Genomic DNA, 17,896 nt, shown 5'->3' on the forward strand with positions numbered 1-17,896 from the left:
GTTACACAGATCAACTCCCCATACGTTTACATAATTAATGAAAACTTGATAACAACATCGTGTGCTTTCGAGCTTTGAGAAATATCATCTTGCGCATAATATTCAACTCATGAAATCAGAAGTTACATCCAATACACTGCAATATCTTTGTTGACATCGAGTAATATATTGCAGAGTAAAACATATCTCATACATTAATCTTTCGAGCGCAAGTTTATAGGAATTTTTACGCTAGCTCTGAAAAAACATTTCAAAATGTTAAACAAAAAATTTATGTTTTGTAAAAAATCGAAATCTCGGGGAAAGTAGAGAAAAAATATCAATCGTGACACCTCGAATGTACATACGAATAAGCGTGAAGGTGAAACGATCCGAATAACAAGTAGAAGTTATCAATCACAGGGGACGCATCTATTATTCGTCGCGTCTGCTCGATTATCAGTGGCGTAAAAAGGATGAAGTAAAATAAAGCATCCCGTCATGCTAACTTACAGCTTGCTTTAAAATATATACACGGGCGGGGTCGCGTCTTTAACGGTAACAAAGACCGCGGCAAACGCGTACACTGCAACACGGTACCGTGTATCTATACATAACTGTAAAAAATCAATATATCTGTGCGTTTTTCTCTGCACAACGCGCTTAACTTACGGCTGCAGTTTTTAAAAATATTCACCCTTGCTTTCACTCAAAGTATAATAAATTCCGCAGCTGTCTTGCGTGCGTGGAAAATTTAGAAATCGATACATCTATTTGACGCTATCCGCAACAAGTCAAACTAACTCTGCGAATAATGATGGATGACGCAAACCTGTCTACGTGTGAAACCTCCGTTTCCTATTTTCTATATAAACTAATGCAATTTTATAAATGCGAGGAATATGATAAATTTTTTACGCGCAACTTTTATATAAAAGAGACACAGATATGAAATTACTTTGCATATTTATGTACGCGTTAAATAGCTTTACTTTTATATATAATTATGTTACATTTCATTTTAACCTCGCATTTATATATATTATTGCTATTAAAATTTAAAAATAGTAACCGTTTTTCACAACAAAAATTTTTAGACGCAGAAATAATCAAATAGAGTAATGAAATATTTTTAAACTTTTTAAATGCCATAAAAAATTATTGTACATCATTCATCCTAAAAATTATTGAGCAATTTACTGTGAATAGAAAAGTTTTACGTCGGTTCGTACAATCTTTTCGCGAAACTTTTCCAAGATTGTTCGAACACATGGGCATTCGAATGAATAGCAAAAAATATATGTATCACCGCAATTTTGATCTTCTCGCCCGTGATTTACGCGTTCGTCACCGATGCTACCATCCATACGCGCTTTAAATGTGCATGCCAGAGCGTAAATTTTCAAAAGTCCGTCAGGCACGTCGAATGCATAACGATGAGATGAATGTCTCTCGCATCGCTCTTCATTTTTCATTACCGGTAAGCTTTTTTTTTAAAATTTTTAGTGTGCCACATAATATATCTACGATCTACAAATTTTTAGAAAATGCTGAATTGCTTTTATTTCCGCCGTTATTACAAACAAATATATATATATATATATATATATATATATATATATATATATATACATATATATATATATTAAAAATGTTTTTCGTCGGGCAAAATTTTATTTTTGAACTTATAATGAAGATATACACGTTGATGATATATAAAAAATTTTAAAACTTTGTAAAATTATAATTTTTATTCTGGCTTTAGAATAATTATAAGATTGTTAAGATCATATATTATAATAAAAAAAATTTTTAATAATTAAAGATATTAAAATTATAATCCTTTCTATACTATTGGCAATAATAATTTAATAGTTTCAATGTAGTTAAAACGAATTCACATTTGAAAAATATTATTTACATAATATTATATAATTTATTTATAGAAAATATTTGCAGATTTTGCAAAAATTTAATCTGAGATCACAAGAATGTATGGAAAGATCTATAAGCTGTTTCCTCTAATATCTAATAAATTTGATTAATTTTCACAGTATTTTCTTGTTTGTTATTCTATTGTTACTTAGTACTATTAGTGAAAAAAAATGGTTTTATATACTGAACCTTTGAATATACAGCACAGTAAAATAAAAAAAGCTACTGTCTCATATATGATAGAATACATGTCATAATATTGATTGAAAAAATCAACAATAGGGCTATACGTTAAAAAAAAATGGACAGAATCTAGATGATGCATTTGAATTCAGTAAAAAATTCCATTTATTTCTAAAAAAAATCTATGAAATTTTTAAAACAAATTTAAAAAAAATAGCATCCGATCGCAAATCATAAACAAAGAAAAACTTGATTCTATGTAGATTGATCGAAGAGGGAATAATCGAGAGAAAGTAGAAAATCAGCGAGATAGATCATGTGTGTATCTCTCTTACAACAATATTATTTCTTTTTTACTTATCCTTTCTCGAATCCATTCCCGCGTGTTCCATGGCAAATTATGAGCAAACGCGTTGATCATTTATATGTTGCAATTTGCATTGCCGCACGTTAATCAAGTTCGGGTTAACCAGAGCGAGTGCAAGAGATTGTGCTTGTTACTCTGCGGATTTAATACCGGGGAAATACATACACATATACGCGTTCTCGTTTATCGAGTATTCTCATTCAAGCCGCGAATATCGAGTTCGCGCTGGATCGAGATACGATTCGATGTGTCACGTTGTTACGTGCGATTACGAGCGATCTAACGAGATAAATTTTCCGTATTGTATTAATTAACGAAAAACTAGTCGGCTGTGATAACAGCTAAATCTAACAAAACAGACATCTACGTATAAATTAACATATATCGATGAACTGACATGATCACATAAACCGTTGTTGAAATGCAATCTAATGCTAATTATATATATTTCAAGCTCCAAATTATATGCACGCATCAATCATAGCAAGAATATAATATCCGACATATCTCTATGAAATATTTAGTAATATATATTTTTTATTTAAAGATATATATATTTAAAAAAATATATTAAATTATATTATATTTTAAATTAATATATCAAATATATATACACTAAGCAACAAAATTAGCGCAACAAAAATTTTTATCAAAATTTCACTCAATTTTAAATAATCATAACTCCGCGAAAAATAGTCGTATCAGAAAAATTTTTTTTTTATTTTAAAGTTTGAAGTTTCTACTTTAAAGAGAATTTGTCATATTTTGACTTCCTCCTTTCCTCCCTCCCGCCATCTCCTTAAAAGTGAGGTCATGTTTTATTTTAAAAAGTTTGCATATTTTGACGCGCTCCACGGGGTGCAATGAATTTTTCTCGCAAACGTTATAAAAATTACCGTAGAATATAAACTTTTCCGCACAAATTAAAAAAAAATTGAAGTCTGTACGATTTTTTTTGGCGGAGTTATGAATGTTGACATGTCAAAGTTACCCATGCATTTTAGTCTGTTTATGCCTGTTACCGCCAGCATTAGCGTTACCCGATGCACACCACGAGGAGGTTGCTGGTCGGATTTTGTGCATCGTGTGTGTGTGTGTGTGTGTGTGTGTGTGTGTGTGTGTGTGTTGGATGGAAGAAATGAGACATATTTCACGGAAGAAATGTGTATGTTATTGCATTTAATAATGTGTATTCCTGCCTCGTCTTTGAATAACTTCCTGAAGACGTTCGTGCATATTAATGCAGGATCTTATTGCATCTTGAGGAATTTCGTGCCAAATGCATTGTAGTGTTAACTCCAGTTGTTGAAGAGTAGTTGGCGGTTTCTCGAAACACACACACACACACACACACACACACACACACACACGATGCACAAAATCCGACCAGCAACCTCCTCGTGGTGTGCATCGGGTAACGCTAATGCTGGCGGTAACAGGCATAAACAGACTAAAATGCATGGGTAACTTTGACATGTCAACATTCATAACTCCGCCAAAAAAAATCGTACAGATTTCAATTTTTTTTTAATTTGTGCGGAAAAGTTTATATTCTACGGTAATTTTTATAACGTTTGCGAAAAAAATTCATTGCACCCCGTGGAGCGCGTCAAAATATGCAAACTTTTTAAAATAAAACATGACCTCACTTTTAAGGAGATGGCGGGAGGGAGGAAAGGAGGAAGTCAAAATATGACAAATTCTCTTTAAAGTAGAGACTTCAAACTTTAAAATAAAAAAAAAATTTTTCTGATACGACCATTTTTCGCGGAGTTATGATTATTTAAAATTGAGTGAAATTTTGATAAAAATTTTTGTTGCGCTAATTTTGTTGCTCAGTGTATTAATTTAAAATATAATTTAATATATTTGATATATATATTTTGTGATATATATATATTTCTTATTTAAAAACAATATATTAAATTATATTATATATTATTTTGTATTTAAAAAAAATGTATTAAAAAAATTAATAAACTTAGGAAAGGAAAATTTAATAAACTTAGATGCAGCGAAGCGATTGAGATTCTTCGAAAGCGCCGATTTCATTGCCTGACATACTGATACGTCGAATCTACGTTGGCAATTTCCGGCGAATGGAAGATTCGCTCTTCAACAAACTCTCTGCATACGGAATCGAATAAGATTGTGCCGTATCGTAGCACCAGTTTTAAAGTATCGCGGAGAAAGTCGCCGGCTTCCAGCCAGACCGGTTGAAGGATAATAACGCGACGCGCCAAGAGTAATGCAATCTCGATCAAATTTCAATGGCTCAGAAATACCAAAAGGCTGCGATCGGGCCGGGATACTTCGATCGGGAATTCAGGAAGCAGAGCAGAGAGAGGAAGAAACGTTCTTCTAGAGATGAAGGCGACAAAACTATAACTAAGCAGAACCATCTTTACAAATGCATCATATCAAAAGTCTGATGGAGGAAAAGGATTTTTTCTTTTTTCTGTTTATTAATCACGCATAGAACGTATTCCAATAAAATACATATTTGCTTGTATCGATGCGAATAGATTTTTATCAATCTTTTCCCTCACAAATACTTTATCTTGGACTTGGTTTTTCATCCTTTACGATCCTCTTGTCGCGCTTCTCACGTCATAAGAAGTATCTAAAAACCAATTAGAGTTTTCTCTCTCTGCAACTGAATATTCAACAATATATCGTTGAAGAATTCTGGAAAAGATCCCGTCGAAGATCAGATGCACAACATGTCTCTTCTCGTGTGCATTCCGTGTAAATTACGCTACTCTCCTCGCCCGAGTAGCAGTTGTAATTTACGTGCCGATCTCTTAACGCGAAGTAGAAGGGACGATAACGGAATCTTTCAGAATCTCTCTGCATGCATAACGCCAAATTAATATGCGGCCAACGTGACTGCACTTCGAGCGCGAAAATGACTTGCTCTAATCACTGGCATCACAGCTGTGTCAGCTGTGCGTCATGTGGCAATTCTAATTGTCGCACATCGAAAACGTCCCGAGTTGTTCCTCAATTAAATTTCGCTTACATCTCTACGTATAAAGTGAAGCTAAGCAAATCTAAGAAGAAGATATCAAAGTCATATATAATATTATATGCAAATGTAAAAAAAACAAGATTTCTAATTAATATAAATAGACATCAGAGATTCTACAAAATTTCATCCCACTACACGTCCCTATTCTTTGCTGTGATTTAACTTATTTGAAGACATTCGTACATTGACTCATAATCGATTCTTCCAATTATAATTGATTAAATAAAAATTTGACTTTCACTAAGTGCGTGAACTTTAATATATCTTAATGTAAGAAATGGTGTAAACAAATGTATAGGTCGGAAAGAATAGCAGATGTACCGCTAGAAACACAGAGACGCATTTCATTTTGGGAGCACCTAATGCGTTCTACATCACATCCCCTGCAAAGCAAAGAATTGTAATCCGTACAAGTGCTTTATTACAAAGAGAGGCGTACCTAGTGACGAAGCGTCCTTTAAGTCAGCGAAATGAGAACGTGTCGAAGAACAGTTTGAGACAAAGGCGTTGGATTAATATGGAACGATAAAGGGGGCCGCGCGTTCTCGGGCAACCGTGAAGATTATCAGCGCTACTTGGTATATCTCGACTGCCGGAGCTGGAGGTTCGATATTTCATTTTCGAATGGCTGCCGAGATAAAAACTGATATGTGTGCCGTTAGAAAAAAGGAACCGACAGGATACACGTCGTCCCGAGAGTACATATTGTAATCTTTCTCCAGCGGGTTTGTTCGCTCGTCGTCCTCGTTTTATATCGATGACCCGTGACACATATTTACACGATGAACGCCTTAATTGGAACAAGCAGGTTAAATCACTTACACGTAGAACAGAGCAATGTTCCCGGATTAAAATGGCAAAAAATATTCCCTTCCCGATCTGTATTGATTATTTGTCTAGCCAAGTTCATGCAAAATGTAGCAATTTTCCAAAAGCAATTTAATTTTAATCTTACGTTCTTTTGAATTCACTTTGGAAATATAATTTCTGCGCGTGACGTAGTTATTAAATATTAATAATTTTAATTGCGCTTTATGGTAGTAAATTAAAACGCGTTTTGTGTAGAACAAATGTGCTTTAAAAGGTTTCTCGAAAACGCGTATATCAAATCGAAAAGTTCATTTTAAAAATCTCAAATAATATATACTTCTCTATTATAAGATAATAATAGTACTGTAAATAGTACTATAATATTCTAAATAATTAAAAAATAATTATATATTCATTCACAATTTGAATTGAATTCACAGTGTGAATTGAATTTCTGAATGATTTTAATCTGAATGTAAAATGGATAACAACGAATAACGTAATTATAAGTAACATATTTATGAAATTTTTCGTTTCAACAAAAACAACAAATTTCACAATAATGGCTAACGCAAATTTGTAGTTTGCGCGCATAAAACAAGAGGAATAAGAAGTCAGTTGTTCCGTTTTCAGAGTCCGTAAATTCAATTCCCTCAGTTATTACAAACCATTTCGTTCTTTGTACCAGAAAATCCCAAGAGATGATAATGATGCATGTACGAAGTGCACGGAAGAGTATTAATTATATCAGTGAGTACAGCGATTTGTAACAATTAATAAGCGTAAAATCAAAATTAAATTATGTAATGTTTATTACGATATGACTAATATATTACAATAAATAATAATAAATAATAATAATAGAATATAATAATAAATGGAATAACTAAGAATATTGTTCACAAACATATTATACAACAATTATGTGACAATTATATATACAATTATATACAATTGTATGTGACATGTCAGCAAACAATTAATAATTTACTCAATTTGAGAGATACTAATAATTCATAGCGCTACGTATAAATGAAGTTTAATTAAGGTCATTTGAACTTCATATATTACGCACGAATAATTTTTAATTATCAATTTGATAATAATAATATTCTCAAGTAATATTTTCGTGATGTGAATGCAATTAGTGAATGCAAATAGTATATTACATTTCAAACATTTTGATTAATTAAATTAATTAATTAATTTAGGAAAAGAATAGACGATATAAAAATAAATTAAAACATATTCGTAAAAAGTTGTGCTGTATTTCAAGTCGCGGCAAAGATTGGATCGTTCTCTAAGATTGGATGTTTATATATTTATTTAGAGAAAAAATTCACATTGGAAATCTACCGATCTCAATTTGTGATGACTTGCGATTAACCACCCTGTAATTCATTTAGTCGACTTTCATCGCCTAAAAAAAGAATTATACGAACAAAGAGCTAATCATTATATCGTGCATCTCTTTATATCTTGAAAGTGCGCATCTACACGAAATTTTATTTTCATATGAAAATCGCCTTAAGCTTTCCGCGAAAATGAATAAAATTTTTGTCCATTTTGTAATATTGCGAAATAACGTACATTGAAAGGCTATCACGATAAATCGTATTAACCGTACTGTTGTAATAGGATAGATACGCTGCGGCAGAATGGCTTTCGAGTATATCCAAATCCCGTTACGTTTTGATGGGTAACAATGATTTCGACCGTAGAAGCGAGAAAATGATCACGCTGCAAAATAATCTTATCGAAAACAAAATGCGTTTGTGATTAGTGTGAATACTTTTAAATTCTCTAAAGGAAATAATTGTATTTTTTATATAATCCTACTACCAGACAAGACGTAATCTTTTGTCACACATTTGTAATTAGTCAACCGGAATTAATATTAGTGAATAACGCGATACAAGCGATCGTCATATCTCGAGTTATAATAGCCGCTAAAATTTACATTTTCCAAGAGAATTATTTTCAAAAAAGTAGCGAGCGTGAATTAAATATAAAAGGCAACTGTGCGCTTGTCCATTTCATGTTTTCAAGATTGATGTCGAATATAACTCAACACATTTGCGACTACTTGAATACAAAACACGATTGCAATTTGCATTATTTAAATGAGACGTAACGCTTTTGGTATTAATACCCGTAAAATGTAATGTCATAAATACACGTCGAAAATATGTCAGAGCGGAAGTTCTTTTCCAAAGCATTTCACGAAACTTTGTGTACAATGCATTTATATAATTATTCATGCATCGCATCTGTAGATATCAATGAATAAAAATTCAGAAAATAACTAAAAACATATTTTTATAACTGTAAATATTTCCAATGAGATTCTATCATACAAAATATAATTTATTGATACAGATATATTGTTTTTTGTTTTTTTTGGAATATTGCATTCATTAAAAATTAATCAAAATATTATATTATATATAAATTATATGTATACAAAATTTTTACTAAAATATATTTAAATTTTTACTTGTTTCATTTATTTGTAAATATCTTAACGAAAATAAAAATTCTCTCTCTATTGCATAATATCTGTAAAATTAACTTATATACTAAAAAATCAAAATAACGTTTGCATTCAAACGAGTGCAAACATATCAGCGACTACGTACAAACATATTTTAATCTGTCCATATTCGCGAACTGACATGCATCTATGGCATGATTAGTATCATAATTTTAATTACATACTTGCCGGATCTTTGTAAAATTACTTTGAGAAACTGTGCAAGAATAAAGCACTATGTAATAATCTTATTCAACTGAAATTTAGCAAGAGAGACGATTTGAATATTTAACGATGAGACGAGAATGTTACATTTATACTTGCAGATAGAAATTTCCATGATAATAATAGAATATATGTATAGGTATACAGAAATGCAGAGATACTATGCTATATCTTTTATTTAAAAATAGTACACAATATGCAACTGTATAATAATTAAATGTAATATTTATTTAAAGACCACAAATAGTTGTTCGATTTTTGCTGCATAAATGTAATATTGCAATCGTTATTCATAAAATTTTATCAAAATCGATCGAATATAATATAATAATATAATATAGTTCTCTGGTGTAGAATTTTAAGAATGTAGAGTGTTATAGTTACGGAGAGGTAAAATAATGGAAAAAAACTTGGGAATGCAAAACACAGACCGTCGAAATTGAAATTAGAAAAATTGTAACGCGCCGAAATCGAAATGTATTAAATTTCAGACGTATACTCTGGAATGGCAATTGTGTAACTCGACCAGGACGGTTTTAAACAAATTCATGTTGTACGAATTCATTGTGCGAGTCGCTTTCCGCTCCTGAAAATCTAATTGGCTTTTCCGAGTCAGATAACAAATTTTATTTGCTTGCTTTGATCAAACAAATAACCGAAAATTGGATGCCTTTGCAAAAGTTATTGTCGATCGAGTATATCCCACAAAAATTTATGTCTATATAACATAATGAAATATCTTTGATATACTATTTTGACAATTAATTGGCATGCGATCACGACTTGTTCTCGGTGAAAAATTCAGCGGATGAACAAATTTTCCGAAATGATATTTCAAATCGCAAAAATGTGTAGAATATTTTCACAAGTGCAAATTATATTTGCAGATATAATAAGTTGGCGTTAAAAAAAAAAGAAAAAAAATACAGAGAAATAATTGACAGTGCAAATACAATTAAATACAATGTAAATTACAATACTTATCCTTAGTTATTTTGTGATATTTCTTTTTGTGAAAAAATTATATAATATCGACAGAATAATAGGTTGGTATTTGGCATGTTACTCGATCGATATGGTCCTCTGCATAATATCCGAGGTGTTTATTGTTATATAAATTTGTATGCGCATTGCGATTGCAATGTTATGCGTTCAGCTATGCGGAGAAGAGAATGTAATCATACAATCGTTTGACTATTCGAAAATATTTATTGTTTATAGAACGTTTACATTCATATTGTAATGCATGCATTTGCATTATTCAGCGAGGACAAAATTTTCCCTAAAATCGAGGGCACCTAGGGAGATATATTAGCGAATAATCAAAAGCACGTCACATAACGATTTGCAAATTCCGATATTAATACAGCAAATTAAACTCGAAAGTTAATTATTTCTGTAACTTTATCAGAAATTTTGTCTTTTAGAATCAGTCTCATCGATTTCCATTAACTTCAACTCGTTTAATTCCATGTCCTGTTCTAAAATTAGAATCAGGAAATGACAAACGAGTTAAACTGCGGTTAAAGTTAATCAACGTGGAGAAAACCGATCGTTAATTCGCATTGTCCGGGATTTCCTGCGGGAAACGCAAGTTCCAATCCGGGCTGGCGTTCGACACATCGTCGGAAAAGAACATCCTCTCTTAGAAAGCAACCGCACAAGCGATGAGCGTGATTTAGGGGGAAAAGTTCGCGGATCGTGCGGCACGAAGTGAATCGGCATCTCACCTTTCTCCGGCAAATTCTCCATCAGTCGCGAACGATTGTGGAAGGCGCGTCGGTGGAAGGAAATGCGCGGCTGAATAATGATCGGTTCATCGACGCACACACCTGGAAGGAAGTCTCTGGACTTCTCCACCGGGTGTTCTTCGGTTCCTCTTGCGGTAGACTGTGCCGAGTAGCGGTATGCAGGACAGTAGGTCGTCGTCAGCAGCGGTAGATTGGCAGCCCCTGCCCCCTCTTTCTTCCTCATCTTTTCTCCTTTCTGCCTCCCTATTGCCTCCAGACAGATCAGGCTTTCCTCAAACGGCTGTTCACGACTGTCTTTTCCTCCTTCTTTTCACCGAGGGGAAGCATAATCCGGAGCTCGTTAAAGCTCGTTACTTTGTAGCTCTCCAACAGGTGAATCTGTAATGCTATCGAAATTTTTTCTCGAAATGGTAATCTTTACGGCATTAACGACCATGAAGATGTTCTCACGAGGAGGAGCAGAGAGAGAGAGCGTCTGTCATCATCTCGACGCGCGGTTACTTTGTGCTCGTTCCTATTCATTTGTGTCTTTTTCCACTTATTACTTTGATTGCTCGAGGCGTTAATATCGACGGTATTCACTTCCTACTCACCCGATGTTGCGAATACCGTCGTAGAACAGATGGCTTCTATGCTGACACCTCGCCTAGAGTACTCACCTTTCTACGTGTTCTTTCACTCTTCCTATCGCTTTCTCTCTCGCTCACGCACTCATTCACACAGACTTGTTTGTCGTCTTTGGTTTGATCCTCCTCTCTTTCTCCCTCTTTCCTGTTTCCTTCTTTCTTCCGCTCTTTTTTTCCAATCGCCTCTCTCTTCATCTCGCTCTCTGTCTCAATCCCCGTTCCTCATCATCCCACGTGTCCGAGGATTTTGTGAGAGTCGTTCGGTCCTCGCGAGGGAGAGAGAGATCCTCAACTCTTCTTCCACCACCAATCTTCCGAACCGGGATCTCACTCACATATTCCGAAAGACGAACGGCAACTTCGTTACTCGCATTCACGACCGACATGTCGTATCATTCGAAATTCGCCAGCAAAAACACGCACCACCGCTGTAAGCTCGGGGATCCTAGATAAGCACGAGCAAATTCGATACGCGTTACGAGTTCGCGATACTGTGAACGTATTTGCTGTGAAGTTCCCGGATCATGAGACTCAAAGTCATTCTAAAGCTAAGATGACCCTTCGCACGGATTGAATCTCTCGAAGGGAAGTTTGTTCGCAGTGTGGATATTTCGGATTTAAGGATCAGGAAGTGCTCCGTTATTATCATACTCTCGTAAGTCTTCAATTAATACAGTTGAGTCTCTTATAGGAAGTTTATAAGAGTAAAAAGTGAACAGAAAAGGGATCTCTCTCTCTCTCGAGTTTTTAATGTGAGGTAATCTCGATCATTTTTTAATTAATTCTTTACTTGTCAATCGTATTTATATAAATTTTTGTCAATGTAAAATAGAATCATATAAAATCAAAGTTAAAATATATAAATAAATATTAAAAATATATCGTTATATTGAATGAGAATAATAAAATGTGTATATACTTGTATATTTTTTCATTTCACTTTGATAAATTATACTATAATATCGAATTAATATCGAAATAATTATAATATCGAATATGTGCATTTTCGAGATTTTTAACACTGTAGAAATATCATAATGAGAAATATTTTTCTAAATAAATAGAACTTTCGAACTTTATTAATTTGCTCATATTTTCATGGTACAAAATTTAAAGTTGTATTATATGACGTTTAAATATATTGTATTCGAGAATGAAATTATGCACACTTAATGAGCCTATCATATTCATTTATGTATAATCATGTCTTTTGCTGTGAGACATGAAATTGAGAAAATTGAAGCTTCAGTCATTAATCAATTAATATTTTCTAAGTCAGACTATCATTATATATATATATATATATATATATATATATATATATATATATATATAATTCCACGGCAAATAATAAATGTTAATAATTCCTTAATTAAAACATTTTTCTCTCAATCATTTTGTTCCCGATATTTTTATTAAATTGCAACAAATGAATTTTGTTAAAACTTGTTACAATATCACAATGCCAAAAATTAGTTAAATTAACTTAAAAAATGCGAAAATCACGCTAAAACGACGAATTCTGTGCACATAAGCATAATTAAAATAATTTAAAAAATTTATTACTATATGCAAGTGGAGCACGACCGAACTCGTATATTCTTTGTTATATAAAATAAATTGCGGAAAAACGTTTCATTAAACACTCTAAAAAAATGTACTAAAAAAACATTAATCACTCCAACTATTTCATCCAGATATGAAAAATTTAAACGAAATGCAAATATGTACATATATCATACGATAATATTTTTTAATGCAGAAATTGTTTCGTAATCGACTTCAGATGCAATAACTGTTCAAATCGATGCATGTTCTTGCTTCGTATTCATCGTTACTAAGCGATGCTTATATTATTCCGAATTATTCATTGCAGATCAATTTTTTTTATTTCCGTCCCATTTTTTTCCCTCGCAAAATCTTTCAATATCTTTCTCTCGTCCGTGAATTTTATCACACTATAAAAGGCACATGTTTCCGACAAAGGTATACGGAAAATTTGCTAGGCATCTGTGATGCACCAGCGAGATGATACACCGCAGTTCCGAGATCTGATGCATCATGCATGGACCATTTCTGTCGCTATAGAGTGTTGCATCGCTAACGGCAAATATTTTATTCTGCCAGGACACGCGCACGTATACGAAGTGTACAGGAAGACTGTTATAGAAGAAAAATGGATACTCTTTTCATTTTTGATAACTTCTGTTTGAATTTATTTTTCTCTTTCCTTTCTTCTTGTTTTACAGCGCTCGCTTTTAAAGGAAATCGAAGATCGTGCGTCTTGAAACATTAATGTTAAACTTTTTCGGATCCTTCTTAGCATCGATTTTTCTTTATAGAAAATTTCTAGAGTCTATAATTGTAAAAATCATATTATAAAAATATATAAAAATTATATTATAAACATTTTATTGTAACTATAAAAATATACTTTAAAGAATTTGATAAACTAAATTTCATCTATATAAATAGATAATTAAACCTTTGTGTATTTAATTATTTTCAATTTACATTTGTGCTTTGACAACATTTCAATACGGTATTTCATTATAAAACTATCTAAAAGATTAAAAATTATATGCGGTACATAAGCATAGGTAAAATTTTCATTAAGAAAGAGATCCGCTTCAAATTCGCCAACATATCAGTCACCAAGATATTTTCTGATAGCGCCGAGACACATTTTGCATATACAGTAGGATTTTCGCGTGATCGAATTTCCGCGCTTATTTCACGAAATATATCGTGAATTTATGCGAATCCCTCGACACGTCCCACGTGGATTGCATGCGCGGCGGGCGCGTAAAAACATTTCGCCCGGATGTATCGAAAAAGAACGCGACTCACAGTGAATAATTCTGTTCGCAGGTCCAACTTGGCTTGCGAAGAAGTGGGCCGGTTTGCCCCGAGGCTGTAGGTCAGTTCGCGTTTCGTATTCGAGGACCAGACGAAAAGAAATTTGTGAGAAAGAGACGCGGGAAAAGAGACGAGCGAGGAAGAAGAATGCGTATTTCGCCAGAGGGAAGAGAAGAGAGGCAAAAAATCGTCAATCGGCTTCGGGTATTCTCGCGGTGAAAAACGAGGCTCGAGATTAATCTATGCGAACCACAGAGAAAATCGCATGACGATAATGAGATGATGTAGCACTTGCGATGGATTCAACAAGTGAAGAAACGAGGTTGAGAGACGCAGCGGGTATAAAAGTGAATCAAAAATGAAATGTTCCTGCCGGCTGTTTCTAAGCGGAGAATTACGAAAAAGAGCCCGTGCGAAAGAGAATAGCGGTTAGAAAATTAGACGACGGTCTGCCTCGAGGCAGCTTATGTTTCTGCCAGAGACCAGACGTGCGGAAAATCGTGAGGGAGAGAAAAGAAGGGCTAACCTCGTCAAGGACAAAGTGAAGTCAAAGCGAAGAAAAACGAGGGGTCGAGAGTAATCAGCACGCGTCGCTCTAATGGATACGATTATAAAAAAGAGTCGATTTTTAAACTTTATCGTTAGGAAAGATATTCGACTTGTGTGTCCATTTGCAAGGTACGGGATAGAAATAAATCGAAATTATTTCAATATAATTTTGATATAAATAACTTATATTCATTAGATAGAAATCTTATCGATAAAAATAGGCATCAAAAGAAGGTTGAAGAAGAAAGTAAATTAAACACTAATTAATGTCACTTGTAAGATATGCGAACAGGATACGAATAATTAAGGAATAATATTGACGGAGAACACCAAGATATTGATTCAAACCAGAATAGCATTAGTGGATACGCTTGGAACTATTTACTTAGGAGAAATCGATCATATGGCGTACAATTAAGAAACCAGTTCTCGTAATGAAAATAAACAAATAATCTTGAAAGAGCCATCACCTTATCGGAAAATCTTGAAAACGCGAAAAAATTTGTATCTGAAATTTTCATTAAAATCATTGAATTAATCGATATCATACACACAATTTCTTTCTCTCGTGTAAAATACTTTTTTATGTTTATTAAAATCACCATACTTTTTACTATCCGAAGGAGCCTATCACAAAACACTCGAAATCAATTTGATTGATGAAAGTCTGCGATTGAGAAGGCAGTTAAGGGACGCAGATAAAGGGCTGACAAGAGTCTTATTGTCGCGACAGACTCGCCCCCGAGTATGCCGTAAAAAGTATCAATTTGCGAAAGGTGGGGCGGCGACCCTGGGTTCACGAAGACGCGTGGCTGACAGGTCAAAGATCGCATCGAGGACAAAGAGAAAGGACCGTGAAAGTTCCAAAGTAGCGGTGAAAGAAAAGCCAACCCGAGAAGTGGATGTCTTGAACGGTGTGTCCCGGAGAACCGGGAGAAACGATCGTAAAGGCGATTCTCGAGTGACGTTTTTAACCCCTCGTCTTACGCGTGGGGAATAAATAAATACGAAATCCGGACGCCTATCGAAAAGCGTAAGCATTAGAAAAATAAGAGCGGCGAAGAGTGGACGAAGATGAGCAGGCAGAACGTATCACCCCCAGGCATCAATTCCTGCGAGAGAATCAGGCCGGAGCGACCCAGAAATACGATACAGAGACTCGTATGGGGTCCTGGCTCGCAGTTCCAGGTCGGCCATATCGGTATCCCGGAAGATGAGGGCTCCAATCCGCGGATGGCATTGAGAAGGTACGTAGACTTTATACAAGTTATTAATTACTCGAATCAGATCATTGAAGCCTAGTGCTTTAAAATTCTCGAATTACTTTCCAAACGTGTAACAAAATCCTTGTCCTATTATTCGGAGACAATATATCCACATAATCTTATAAAGCTCTAGAGCAAACTTGAGAAACACATAAAATTCAAAATTAATTAATTAATTAATTAATTAAAAATAAATTAAAATTTTTATTTTAAATTTTATTTTAAAATTAATTAATTTAATCAAATTAAAAATTAATTAAATTTTAAGTATATAAAATTAATTCGAATGTAATTAAAATTTTGTTAAAAACTTCCTATAAAAAGTGGCATCAGATGAAAAGAAAAGTTTGAGAATAGCTGTGCTCACAAAATTGAGTAGAAATTTTTCGCGTTTCTAATTAATCGCGCTTGATTACTTATACAATTTTGATATGAACAAGTCTTCAAGAAAGATAAAAAAATTTTCACGTCCCTTAATTGTGTGTAACGAACATATTGTATATACCAATTACGCATAAAGGTAACGTATTGCAATTATAAAGCACGATGCTTTTATCCACCGTACAAGAAGAATCATAACAAAGGATCTGCGAAGCGATAACCGCGATTATAATTACAATTTGCTTGGTACATATGTACATTGATTTGACTGCTCTGCCTGCGTATAACTATAACAGTCTCCCGCATTATCTAATCACATTGTCTCAGCCAAGAATCAGAGATAATTACCATCATATCCGTCAGCCAGACAGCCGCGACATGTAATAGATATATTAGTTCCCCAACGTCGCGCTTCAATAGAACACCGCAAAAGAGGAGAAGAGTAACGTGACAATCAATTATATGAAGGCGACCGATCGATAAAACATTAATATGGATGATTATGTAGTGCAAAAAGCAACCGAAAACAATTCGCGTCTAATAAGAGAAATATATGCACGATAAATCCGCTTAACGCCATTTCCTAATAATAAGAATAATCTTCGCGATAATAAATCGCCGACAGACTTATTTGTCTGCGAGGCGAGATAAATTAATGCATTCCCGCCGTCGACGCGACTTTTTAATAACGATAATTCATGATTATACAACTGATTGCCGCTTACATAAGATCAGCGAGATACGTAATTAGCTCCAAGTACAGCTCGTTAATCCATAATCACGCATTATGTGTTATAAACACGTATTAAATATTATTAATTAATAATTGTATATTATTAATCTTGTTTATTCCTCTTTTTTAATGTAATGAAATTCATAAACTTTTTTTAATTGACTTTTATCCAGAGCGCACATCAATGTGATTATTTGTTGTATTAATATCTTTAAATATTTGCAAATTATTGCAACTTTAGTTATGTGAAACATGTATCTCATATTACATTATATAATCTTATATTATATTTTAATTTCATATACATCAACTGTATAAAATTTTATCTCTGGTACATGTAACAAACTCGATGAATTTTTTCAAGCGGGATGATCAACGATATCAAGAACGCATTCAATATAATTACTTTCTATAATCATATTTTTATCAAATTTGCAGATCACAGTTACTGCGGTTTTAATTCTGATTTAATATGTAAAATTGGTTTATTTCCAAAAATATCCAGTGTTCAAATGTATAAGATGCTCAAATTTTATATAATTATATTATCAAGCAGAATATAATTTGATTTTCAGTTTCGCCAGTTATATCATAAAATATAGTAAATGCAATTTGACGTTAATCGCATGAAAGAATCATACATGTATTTTCGATTACATTCGATGAGGT

The 17,896-nt window shown here is 33.4% G+C and overlaps 2 protein-coding genes across 8 annotated transcripts in view; one reads left to right on the forward strand and one right to left on the reverse strand.

Annotated features, from left to right (window-relative positions):
* Positions 1–17,896, reverse strand: part of Dop1 (dopamine receptor, D1) — a 150,324-nt gene that overhangs the window by 109,045 nt on the left and 23,383 nt on the right. The window lies entirely within an intron of this gene.
* Positions 1–17,896, forward strand: part of LOC145973726 (uncharacterized) — a 97,835-nt gene that overhangs the window by 64,497 nt on the left and 15,442 nt on the right. For 2 of the 5 annotated variants that reach the window (XM_083103304.1, XM_083103308.1), the window contains one exon: positions 14,312–16,095. In XM_083103304.1, the coding sequence (XP_082959430.1) occupies positions 15,923–16,095 (173 nt within the window). In that variant the 5' untranslated portion in view covers positions 14,312–15,922. Of the gene's footprint in view, positions 1–11,641; positions 12,096–14,311; positions 16,096–17,896 lie in introns of those variants that run through there. The other 3 variants (XM_083103315.1, XM_083103317.1, XM_083103311.1) reach the window with 3 other exon arrangements.

This window comes from Camponotus vicinus, unplaced genomic scaffold (genome assembly GCF_025532165.1).
Source record: "Camponotus vicinus isolate PSW18456_S1 unplaced genomic scaffold, iyCamVici1.0 SCAF_1, whole genome shotgun sequence".
Taxonomy (NCBI): Eukaryota; Metazoa; Arthropoda; class Insecta; order Hymenoptera; family Formicidae; genus Camponotus; species Camponotus vicinus.